Source organism: Gekko japonicus, unplaced genomic scaffold (genome assembly GCF_001447785.1).
Source record: "Gekko japonicus isolate JY-2015 unplaced genomic scaffold, Gekko_japonicus_V1.1 scaffold655, whole genome shotgun sequence".
Classification (NCBI taxonomy): Eukaryota; Metazoa; Chordata; class Lepidosauria; order Squamata; family Gekkonidae; genus Gekko; species Gekko japonicus.
Window position 1 is genome coordinate 434,454 of NW_015163107.1, and position 12,345 is coordinate 446,798.

The window sequence follows — 12,345 nt, forward strand, 5'->3', positions numbered from 1 at the left end:
GGAACACTCTCCCTGCTGAGGCCCTTTGGGACTTAATGCAGTTCCCACAGGGCCTGCAAAGCAGATATGTTCTGCCAGGCCTATGGCTGAGGTGACGGAGATCTATTTATCTTGGCCTCTCTCTCTGCATTGCTTGTTCTGCTTATTATGTACAATTTAGTTGTTTGTTGTCTGCCCCATCAGTGCTAATTATCATCCATCTGCACACATGTGGGGAACTTATGTGGGAGCAGTTAGACATGGAATAACTGGCAAAACCATCAATTGTTATAATTGCTATTTATTGATGTTTTACTGTTGTCTAACGCTTGGTTTGTAGTTTTAAATGTTGGATCATGTATTTATTATCTGTTGTAACTCGCCCTGAGCCTGCTTGCAGGGTAGAGCAGGCTAGAAGCCCAATGAAATAAATAAATAAACAAAACATCAGTGCTTTGTAGTCCTGTGAAATGTGAACAGGTCAGGAGCTGAGCCTTCCTGACTGACCAAATTGTGAACTTATGGTTTTAATTGGGTAGGTACACATTTCCCTAAAGGTTAAGCACCTTGGAGAATCACAGGAAATGTGCCAAGGAATACCTCAGATGGCTTGGTGACTGAATTGGTCTAGGTGGCAATCTTGTCTCTGATCTGCCACCTGCAACTTGCTCTTCCTGGGTTTATGACTGAATAATCTGGCAAGAGTTTTGGCTATTGTCCTACAAACATGGGTTGTAGCCAGTGTTCCCTCTAAGCTGAGTTAGTGTGAGCTAGCTCACAGTTTTTTAGCCTCTGGCACACACATTTTTGTCTCAGCTCAGGAGGGATGGCTCCAGAGCAAACTAATTTATGCAGTAGCCAAATCGCTTGCTCACAACTTTAACGCCAGTAGCTCACAAAGTAGAAGTTTTGCTCACAAGACTCCACATCTTAGAGGGAACATGGGTTGTAGCACTGTGTCCAAAAGAGTGTGAGGGGCTTTGGAAGGATCCATGGTTGGTGTTCTTCTGGCATCTTCAGGCAGTTGGCTACTTTCCCTTGAAAGCTCCCAAGGGACTTCTTGCCTTTAATTGAAAGACCCTTCTTTAGTATCTGACTAGATGCATTTCCCTGCACCTAACACATCTGAAGACCAAAAGATCAAACAAAAGACCAAACAAAACAGGCCTGTAGTCTTTTAGAAGTGAGGGCCAAATGTGATTTTCAATAGAGCTGCTCTGTTTTGGAATAAAAGACTGTCACTTTTGTAAAATGGGCTGAAATCTTCCCGTGTAAAATTGTGCTGTATTTCCGTAGACATCTGTAACTTTATTTTTGTGGATTGATGTTTCTCCCCACCCCCATTGGCCTTGTAATGTAACAGAGTACTTAGTTAATAAATATGTTTCTAGGTTAACTGGCTGCTAATGAATTATTGCTAGGGTTCAAGTACAGGTTCTGCTATGTTAAATCAACATGAGTAATTGTAGAAGTATGTATTAATCATACTTAAATTACTTAGCACCTGTCGTTGCTGTGGGATTACCGAGTTGAGAGAACAAAATACCCTGTAATAAGGAGAAGTGATAATGACCTAATGGTCTATATCCCAGAGGGTGTTAATGTGTTTGCTGTGCTGTGTATAATTGGAAGCAGGCTCCTGCTTAGCAGAATACATCACAAAACTTGTGAATGGATAATCTCCATTATTCTACCTGATTAATTACTTCAAAATCTTCTTCAGAGATTTTTGTGGTGGTGGTGGTGGTGATTTTAGAAAAAATATGGGATATTTACGAGGGAGTGTAAACATTTCTCAAACACTACAGAGAGACAGAAAATGATCCTCTTGATAAGGTGATTGTGCACAAGAGTGGGTGCTCTCCCACTTGCAATTACTTTGCCTCTCATTTCTGCAGTGGGGCTCGATTGGTAGGTCCACGCCCACAAGATATTGGTGCATGCAACTAAGCATACATGGTTTAAATAGCTTTCCAAAGGGGGAGAAAATGGATTTGGTGAATAAATAACAACTGGAAGAGTTTCAGAGGGTAGCTATGTTCACAGGGTACCTGCAGTAGAACAGGTAAATTTGAGTCCAGTAGAGACCAATAAGATTTTCAGAGTATGAGCTTTCAAGAGTCAAAGTTGTCTTTTTCAGATACCACAACAATCTTGTTGGTTTCTAAGCTGCTCCTGGACTCAAATGTAGCTGTTCAACTGGAATAGTTATTAGCTAGTAGTTCCCTGTTGGCTCTAACCCTTTGTAGCAGCCAGTCTCTTCAAAAATGAACCCCATGAGGGCTTGGATCCAGCCAATGCCAGTACCTTGCACCGGTGCATGCATATTTTTCTCATGCTGCACTCCTCTCAGTAGTCCCTTGCATCCTTCCCAGGATCAATTTATGGAGTAGTGAGACCTGCACAAACAAACGGCGTTGGGGGAAATGCTCCTCTTCTGTCAGTGGGGCTGTGTTTGCGGAAGAAGGGGCAGCCTCCAGTTGAAAATGTCAGAAACAGTAGTTGAACAAACACATATCTGACACCAAACAGAACATACAGATTTCATGAAAAGCTATTGCACAAGAAAAAAAAGTTAATATAAATGACTAGCACAGGAGCCACGGTGGCTCAAATGTTAAGACGCTGAGTTGCAGACTGGAAGGTCAGTAGCTCGGCAGTTCAAGACCTTAGTGCCTCATGGCCCCAGCTCCTGCCAACCTAGCAGTTCGAAAGCAAGAAATTGCAAGTAGATAAATAGGTACCGCTTCGGTGAGAAGGTAACAGCATTCCGTGCACCTCGGCATTTAGTCATGCCAACCACATGACCACGGAGAAGTCTTCGGACAGCGCTGGCTTTTCGTCTTGGAAATGGAGATGAGCACCACCCCCTAGAGTCAGATTTGACTGGCTTTCGAGCAAGGGAAACCTTTTTTCCTCCGACGATCAGGGCCATGCCCCCAATGTGATTGACGTGGTTGCACTTCAGGGGGCGGAGTTCCCCCCGGGGCCCGATTCCGCGGCGGCAGAAATTGGGCCTCCGAAGCGGGGGGTTACCCGCCCCCACTTGGCAGCCCTAAGCATGAGACTCTTGCAGAATTGGTTATTCTAGATATCTGTTTCAGGGCCTTTTGCCATGTCTCTCTTAAAAAGGGTTTGCGTTACAGAAAATATTTGGATTTCTTATTGCCACCTTTGTTTCTAGTAGATATTGTGTCACTTTTCTGCAGCTGATAGGCCCCTGGCCTAGGTGTGTTAGATCAGTATTCTTTTTCCTGGCTGAGTGATCTTTGGTCAGGTCTGTTTTGCTTCTCAATTTTGTTCCTGAGCCATGAACCTACCTAACCATGTTCAAGTCCAGTGGCACCTTCAGAACACGGCTGCCCACCTGAATCTACCTAACCATGGTCACCAGTTATTGCTTTTATTGAAGAGACTAAGCAGAGGCTGCCTTAAGGGAATGGTTTCGTTTATTTATTTATTTAATTAATTTCTATCTCCCCCCCCCTCCACAGGCTCAGGGCAGATTAAAACAAATAATAAAGCAGTGGAAACTATCTATATATCTAATAGCCAAGTCACCCCCGTGCGTGCGGATACGTAAATCCGCGCATTGGGGGCACCTAGGGGGGAGGGAGATTTTTGTGCACACTTGGGGCAGTCCCCAGGTGTGCACGAAAATCTTAAAAGTTAAAAAAATATCTGGGGGATACTTAAATCCCCCCCAAAGTCACAGAGCGTCCCCTGCGCATGTGCAGGGAACGCTCTGCAGCCGGCCTCGCCACTGCCTCGGAGCTGGGCGGGAGGGGGGGGAAGCAGCCGCGCGGGGGGGAGGGACTGACGAGGCCTGGCGGTTGCAAGCTACTCAGGCCTCAGTTCGGAGCGGGGGGGGAGGTGGGTGGAGGGAGATCGAGCGGGGTGTGTGTGTGTGGAGGAGACGGAGTAACCGGCGGGAGTGGGGGAGCTTACCTGCTCCTGCTGGTTCCTCCTCCACCGGCTCAGTTTGGAGCTCCCCCGCCCGCCCCCCGCGAGTTTCGCGGGTCTTCTTTCTTGTTACAACATAATTCCAATTAAAACCTGTAGAACCCCAATAATGTAGCTCACAAGATAGCAAACGGTTTAACAAAAGCTCCCAGATGCACCCTGTATGTGGGCCCAGGATGGACCAGAAGATTGGGCAAGTGGGCATAAGCCACCACCGATGGCACAGGTTGACGAAGCACAAAAGAGAAAGAAGTGGGGTGGGAGGCAGGGGAGGCTGATGTAGTTGGACACCGGCCACCTCAATCAGAGGCCCGGGAGAACAACTCCGTTTCACAGGCCCTGTGGAACTGTACATAGTTGTAAATACCTGCTTTAATGTTCCATTTTGTGAGAAAACTATTCTCTTTTGATAGATCGATCTATCCTTTGCACAGCCAATCAGACCAGCTTTACCTTTTACTGTGTAAACAAAGCACTTGTCATTTCCTTCCCTCTGCCCTTTGCTTTTTCTACACACTGGAATGGAATCAGATTCTGGAACTGGAACTCTTTGATCTCCAAAGCTGGCTGCAAGAGGGCCTGCATGTTTTTGAGTGCACACAGTATAAGTGAATATGTTCAGTCAAGCTATGATTTGATTAGTCAGGTGTGGCAGGAATCTTGGTCTAGTAGATATTTAACCCACTTTGTGAACTCTTCCCTTTTCTTTCAGGTGGTCAAGACCATAGGTTTGCGTGAAGTGTGGTATTTTGGTCTTCAGTATGTTGATAATAAAGGATTTCCAACCTGGCTGAAGCTTGATAAAAAGGTAAATGAAATTTTAAGAACTGTTGACCCTTATTTTTGAAGGAGGATCTCTGCTTTGTAAGCATTTTTTATTTGTAGCCAGACCCAACTTAAAGGTTTGTAGCAGGAGTAAAAAAATTTAAAGGTATGTTTTCAGTGCAGATCAACTGAAAACAGGTAACAGCATACACTTGAGTCCTTCGCGGCCATCTTCTCCTTGGCCTAATGCCAGTTGTGGGGGGTGCAGTTTGTTCCAGAAGTTCTTAAGGCTTGGGCACTGGCAGAAAAAGAAGATACCACAATTGTGGATCAGCCATCTAGACTGAGTGTGGGACACAGTTATAGTGGTTAGTGCCGGACTAGAACCTGAGAGAGCCAGGTTCAGATCCCTGCAACTGCTATAAAGCTCACTATACGACCTTGGGGCCCAGAATTAGCTATTACCCTCACAACCACCCTGTGAGGTAGGTTAGGCTAAAAAGTGTGGGGTGGGGAAACCATGCATGCAACCTGGAGCTGCTTAAAGGAAGGACAGGATTTTAAAAACTGTGATAGATATTTGTGTGCCCTTCCTATCTAAATATGCCACATGTATAGCATTCTCAAGAAGATGGTCAGTAATGGGGCGTGGTAGGTAAGGAGCTATTAAAAACATTGTTTGTGGAACCAGGGCTTTGAGTTGTGCCCGGCAGTTGGTAAGGAGCCAGCTGTGTCAAGCATTCAGTCTAGTAAGCACAGCAGTTGTTTCTGGGATACTGACTTGCCCACTTGGTATGGAACCTCATTTGAAAGAAAGAAAGAAAGAGATGAAGATTTACAGCAGTACAGTGACTGATGCCCTGGCAAACTGAACAGTCCCTTATTTTTTTGTGCACTGATACTGACAGCCTTAACTGTTTGTACATAGTCTAGTCCTAGCATGTCTTTTCCTGCTGGAAAATACCTAGCTATTGTTCTTATTCCAGCTAGCGGAACCTCTCAGTTTACATGGCTTAATCTTTTAAAGGCTTTATATGACTAGTTGCCAGGCTGTGTAGAATAGATTGTTCTCATAGATGAATTATAGCAAAAATACTGGTCTAGACATACTGCATTTTCTGAGGGTGTGTGAACCATGGATATCTCTCTTCTAGTTTTATGGTGGCTGTTATAGTTAATACTATACTGAAAAATGATATGAAAGCATTTTACTGTGGCCCTCTCTATAGCTTATTGGACAACACTATATTAATTGATCCATTACATGTTAGCTTTGGGGAATTCTGTCTAAGAGAATTTATTTTATTTTCACTTCTTGCAAACATTTAGTGTGAGCTATGGATAATCAGCTAGAAGTCTGTTGTTGCCTTCTGCTGCTTGAATGGGGAAAAGTGGTTGGAAATGTACTTCCATCATTTCATCACACATGAAAGCCATCTAGACAGTTACATTTCGGACTGATGTTAAGACTTGACTATGTGCTGAGTCCTGAGCAGAAGCATCATTGCATAATACATTTGTTGACAGAAAAAAATCCATTGACAAGCAGAACTTAATGGTCAGCAGTGGGAGGCTGTGACCAAGAGCACACTTAAAACTGGCAAAGACACCTGTAGGAATAGCTTCTAAGAAATTGCTGAGTAATGTGTAGTAATCGAAAATTTTAAAATGTGTTAAAAAGTAAAGCAAGCAGTGATACCCAGTTTGAAACTGAGTTTTCTGGACAGATCACTTCCATGACTAAATAGAGCCTTTGATTTTCGAATGAACCTTGTAAAGTACAGAACCCTGTCTTTCAAAATGAGACAAGACCAATAGTCCGAATTTCTGAAATAAGCCTATGTTAGTTGCAAGATTTTTTAAAATGGTTTTATAAAATTAATACCATTGTGTTCAGCAAACTGCTCACTGTCATTGCCTCTCTTCCACCTCCCCCACTTACCTTCTCCATATCAGGTCTCTGCTCAAGATGTCAGGAAAGAGAACCCCCTGCAGTTCAAATTCCGTGCCAAGTTCTTCCCTGAGGATGTGTCTGAGGAACTGATCCAGGACATCACGCAAAAGTTGTTTTTCCTGCAGGTGAAGGAGGGAATCCTTAGTGATGAGATCTACTGCCCACCTGAAACTGCAGTCCTCCTTGGGTCTTATGCTGTGCAAGCCAAATTTGGAGACTACAATAAAGAAGTGCACAAGTCTGGATACCTCAATTCTGAACGTCTAATCCCCCAACGGTGAGGCTTGGGGTAGGGTGGGGGGCTGACATCGCTGGGAATTTCTAGATCTTTCTGTATAACCAGACACAAAATGGAAGAACTTAAAAACAGGATTTGCAGCTTGCTCAGTACAGAGGACCAGTTTTAGAAACTCTGCTGCACTACAATTAACTTGCTTTGTTTTGGGTGTGCATGTATGTCCTTCAAATATAACCAGCATAACTGGAACAGAGAAGTAATAAGTATGTTATAGTTCATCCTTAGTGATTTCGAACAGTTTGAGATAGGAAATAAAGGGATGATCCTTATAATCTGGATGTTATCCTCACTGATGGATGGCCAGCAATTAACGTGTTAACTAGCAAATAAATGCTGTGGAAAATAATGAATTGTTTTATGCAAACAATGTCTGTTTTCTGCTGGCAACACTGTGTTACTTTTAACAGTGGAGTCTTCCTCAGTTGGGCGATTCCTGTTTCTGTTCAACCCAGTTCTGATTTCAGCAGCTCTAAAATTATCATTAACTGCATTTTAGAAATCATGATGTTTGATGCCTTAATAAAATGTTCGATTTGTCTTTGATGGCATTTCTCCAGTCATGAAGCAAGGAAACCTTTAATTCAATGTTTTAATGTTAATTTCAAAATTATTTTAGTGGTGTCCGGTGGCGGGAGGCATTCCCCATTCCATACAGATCAAAATCTGGGTCAACTGGCATGTACTAAAACTATTAGCTACCATACTTGTAGAAATCTTGTGTGGGAGTAAAGTTGCTTCCTAGTCCATCACCCTTGGACAAGAAAGGCCTTCAGTAACTCTGACTTTGAAAAGTTAATCATCCCGGTGTTCGCACACCACGCCTTATGGCTAATCAACGTTGAATAAAAATTCCAGATTTCACAATTTTATGGGCAGCCTTCATAGCCAGGATTATGCAAACCTGGATTACTGGTGCAGAACTGCCTAATACAATCCACTTGCCCATTTGGGGATAAAAGTCTATAGAGACAACAGGTTTTTGATGTAAAGTTCATGGGGCCATACATCCGTACAGATGATGATGTTCCTGTGGAATTATGCTGTGGATCCAGGCCTCATCAGCCTGCACTGAAAGGTCAGTGGGAAGGGCTAGGGCGTAAGACCCTTTTCAGAGCTTTGGTTCATCTTTAAAAAACAGTAATGACACAATATTTTTTCCCCTAATACAAACTTGTAAGTGTGAAAGTCTTATAGGCAATTTGCCCTTTGTGCTACATTTTGCTAATAAAGCGGTTGTGCTTTTTATGTTATGCAAAGTGTGAGAACCTTTAAATACTAATGATGAGGCTCCTGAGAGGAATTGTGAATCTCATAGTATTTTTCTTTCTGTCAGAGTGATGGACCAGCACAAACTCTCTAGAGAACAGTGGGAAGAACGGATCCAGGTCTGGCATTCTGAGCATGGTGGAATGCTCAAGTGAGTTATCACCCTGAAATACTTGGTTGTTTAATACCCTCAAGTGCTTTCTATTGTGTTTCGCTTTTTAAAAGAAATAGCATTTCCAAGACCCTTAACAAGCCAGAACCTTGCAACTTCCCATACGACTGCACCCTAAGAAGGTAAACTAGTCAAGAACAATTCAGAGCTCTTACAATATGTGCCTTTATGTTAGTGCATGGAATGTAAACATGACACATGCAGATATCCCAGTATCATGCATACAATGTGGCTGTAAGAGATTATGACTGAAGTTGCTGAGATGATCTCAAGAGCACAGCAAATAATCAGCATTTACTGTTTGTTGTAAAATGAAGCGTCTGCATGCCTTTTGTCAGGTCCTTTCCTCTCTCTCAGTGAGTGACATTGTTTTTCCCATTGGCCTTTGGGCCGATCTTAGAGCATTTGGTAACCTTTTTGTGTATGATTTCTCTATCAACCAGGGAGAATGCCATGCTGGAATACCTGAAAATTGCCCAGGACTTAGAAATGTATGGAATCAACTATTTCGAAATCAAGAACAAAAAAGGGACAGAACTCTGGCTAGGGGTAGATGCACTTGGGCTGAATATTTATGAGAAGGATGACAAGTAAGTTGGAGTTTTATTGTTCCTTTGTGAGCCTGAAGAACAGAGGCTAGTGCCAAAGAACTTTCTCTAGGTATTTCTATAGCAGCCTTATCGGTGCAAGTCACCTTGGCTTTCAAAGTAACCACTGAATGCATGCAGTTGTGCTGGGACGGAGGTGTGCCAAAGTGACATGTCTTTGCCTATCTCCAAACTATGACTGGATTCTGCCCTTGAGCTCATGTACTAGCCTGCTATACTGGAAGGGCAGACAGGGGTCAAATAAAATAATCTGTATGTTTGGTGAAGGTAAGCTAATGATAGGTTTGGGAGAAACTCCAGGGGCCATGAAGTCCATCTTCAGTGCCAAAACATTACACAAAGGCAAGATTAATGATCTCTGGCATATATTTTACAAAACGTATAATTAAGGGGGGAATGGGTAGTAGGCAAAGGGAGAGCTGAAAGGCCATGGAGAAACAGTCAGGAAATGGGAATCAGAGCCAAGAGATGGTGCCGTACAGGTCCTTTATACAGTATATCTCTACCCCCATGCCTGTTCTGCCTAGGATGGTGCTACAGTGCAGTATGACAAACTTTCTGGCCTATCTAGGGCTCTCTGAAAAAAGGGAATTAGAATTAGTGTACGTAATGTTAGGACTGGTATACACAGGGAGGTCACATTGATAGTGATGTTAAGGCGGGGGTGTAAGGAAACATTTGGAAGAAAAAATACCTTTTCTCTGAGGACTTTTCAATGTTCCATTTTTAAATATGCTAAAGAAGGGGGAAATGGGAACTTTGAGATGCAAAAAGAAGTGCTCTAATGAAATATTTTCTCTTTTGAAATGCTTTTAAAGGGAAGGTTTTACTCATTCAGTGTGTAATATGAAGATTTTATGTAAAACCAGCTTTAGATAATGATTCCTCTGTGTAATCTAGACATATGCAATATATTTTCAAAGGTATGTTTGTTTACATGTGACAGATTTAGCCATAAATATGCTATGAATATAATGATACAGTGTTGGATAGTTAAGTGTCTTCATTTCAATGTGATATCCAGACACTGCTAGTGTTCTTGTAACTGTGTAAAATCATTTCTGTTCAAATAATTTTCTCTGATTTATAAATCAAAGCTCACGCAGGGCTGGACTGATAAAGGAGGCTGCTGCCAACCAATCTGGGTGGCAAGTCCAGCCTCCAGTTGGCCAGCGTTCTTATGCCGAGCCTCAACTGGCTCCCCCCACCCACCCTCATGATCATTTCAAGGAGATGGGGGTGGGCAAACACCGGTACCTGCTCCACTCTGCAGGCACCGGTCTTTTCTCTGATTCACTATAAAATTTGTTTTCTATTTTCAACTTCTGTTTTTCCTACCTCTCAAATGACAGAAACTAAGATGCATCTGCAAAGACAGGATATGGTACAGCACTTTGCAACCCTCTCTTGAGCATTGGGTATATTTGCAGTTTTGCATGTAGAAACAGTCCCATCCTATGCAAAGTTAATGGAGTAATGCCGTGTAAGATTTCATTCTAAGGCATTTCTACTCTTTAAAATGATAAATATGCTAAATAGTACAATTGATAAGAACATGTGTTGCACACATTTCAGTTTATTCAAAAATTTCTGGTGTTTCCTGGGAAAAAGTCCCCCTCAAAATTTCTGGCAACTCGTAATTGTGGGGTAAATTGTTTTACTATGTTCCAGTTCCTAGCTGGCAACGTTAGTGTTAACCTGGAACCTGATTAGGCTGCATCCTTTGTGCATAGATTTGAAATTGATCATTTTAGTAGGTAGCTAAGAGGTCTTATGAAAGAGAGGTGGGAGAATGGTCTGAGAATCAGAAAGCAAAAGAGAAGAAATGTCACAAGAACCAAATGTAAAAAGAAACAGTTCCTGTACACGTGCATGTCTGCTGAGTATCAGGATGCTCAGAATCAGGAGCTGAAGAGAGATAAGGAGAATGCATGACATGCAAAGCAATATACTTGCAAATTCTGACTTTACTTTTATTACTTGTACTAAGTGCAGGCTATAAGCCATGTAGTCGTACAAGAAGGAGACTGGCATGTACAAGTGATTTCTAGGGGCTGAAAAGAGGATAGGCTAGTTTCTAGTATTATCTTCAATAGAAATTGCAATGAGGTTCTCGTTGAAACTGCAAAGTACAAGCCTGATTCCCTTCTGCAATTGTAATGTGCTCCTGTTGCCCAGAAAACAGGGAGTGTCACTGAAGTTTATTGCATGAGTGAAACTGCTTCTAGCTGTTTGAATGACGAGCCTCTTCGTGTAGCCACAGTCACACAAACAGGTTTTGCAAGCTGCATATAATGCCTATAGAATGGAACCCTAGCCTCAAAAGGAAAATAAAGGGAATTGTGTCTATTAACAAACTAAGTATTGGTATGTTTCATTATTAATTCATGCTCTTAACATGAAGTGGCTGGTGAATTTCTCCTGTCTCTATACAATGATCTTTTAAAAATTGGAGCTGAGGTGTACTGGGAGAGCAGAACAGGGCAAATCACATCTGTGGTAACCCAGTGTTTAACATAACCATATTTGTGCCTCTGCTTTTCATAATGAAAACAAATTCTTGCCTGCCCACATTAATTATTATGCTAGTATTTCAAGATGGGGCAAGATTACAATTACTATGTTACAGTTGTAATTTAGTAAATTACCTTTTCCATATCAGCGCATTGGGGATACATTGATTTCTCTTCTCCCCCCCCCCCAGTGTACTTCCAAATAAAGCGTATACACCAGTGGTTATTTCTGAAACCTCTTTGAATGCATGGAGTACAAATAGGTGCTACATTTTTCATTTTGGTAGATATGTCATTAGATGCAGATATCCTTTTATTTAACTTATTCACACCATAAATAACATACAAAAGTAAACATAGACTAGAAGATGGCATAGCACAACAGAAGGTTCAGTAGGGATTAGTAAAAATGACATATAGAAGAAAAAATAGAATTTCTATAATTATTGTAGCCAACTAGCCAAGTCCAACCACTGAGTATTAGTGATACATTAGCAAAAGAATAATGTAGATGCACTTTCAAAATATATTGACATTCCAGTGAAGTGTAATATTATAATCAGTAATCAACATCAACAATATCAGGGTGGTTTAGTACCTACTAACTTAGGCCAAGTTACATATTTTTACATCTCTCTCTATAATAATGCTGTTTTAAAGTGGCAACGTTCCATGCACTCCCATTGGATGTAAAATGGCTCTCCCACAGCCATTGGCCCATTAGCTGCCACTCAAGAGTACTTGCGTGTCATTGGCTGGGTGCTGGGTCGGCTGCTCTTCCCCACCCACTCCCCCTTCAGCCACTCTGCCCTGTCAGAATTACTTGC

General features: G+C 42.2%; 1 protein-coding gene across 2 annotated transcripts in view; it reads left to right on the forward strand.

Annotated features, from left to right (window-relative positions):
- Positions 1–12,345, forward strand: part of EZR (ezrin) — a 52,824-nt gene that overhangs the window by 26,733 nt on the left and 13,746 nt on the right. For both annotated transcript variants that reach the window (XM_015406795.1, XM_015406794.1), the window contains exons 4-7: positions 4,655–4,750; positions 6,664–6,938; positions 8,293–8,376; positions 8,841–8,987. In XM_015406795.1, the coding sequence (XP_015262281.1) occupies positions 4,655–4,750; positions 6,664–6,938; positions 8,293–8,376; positions 8,841–8,987 (602 nt within the window). The remainder of the gene's footprint in view (positions 1–4,654; positions 4,751–6,663; positions 6,939–8,292; positions 8,377–8,840; positions 8,988–12,345) is intronic.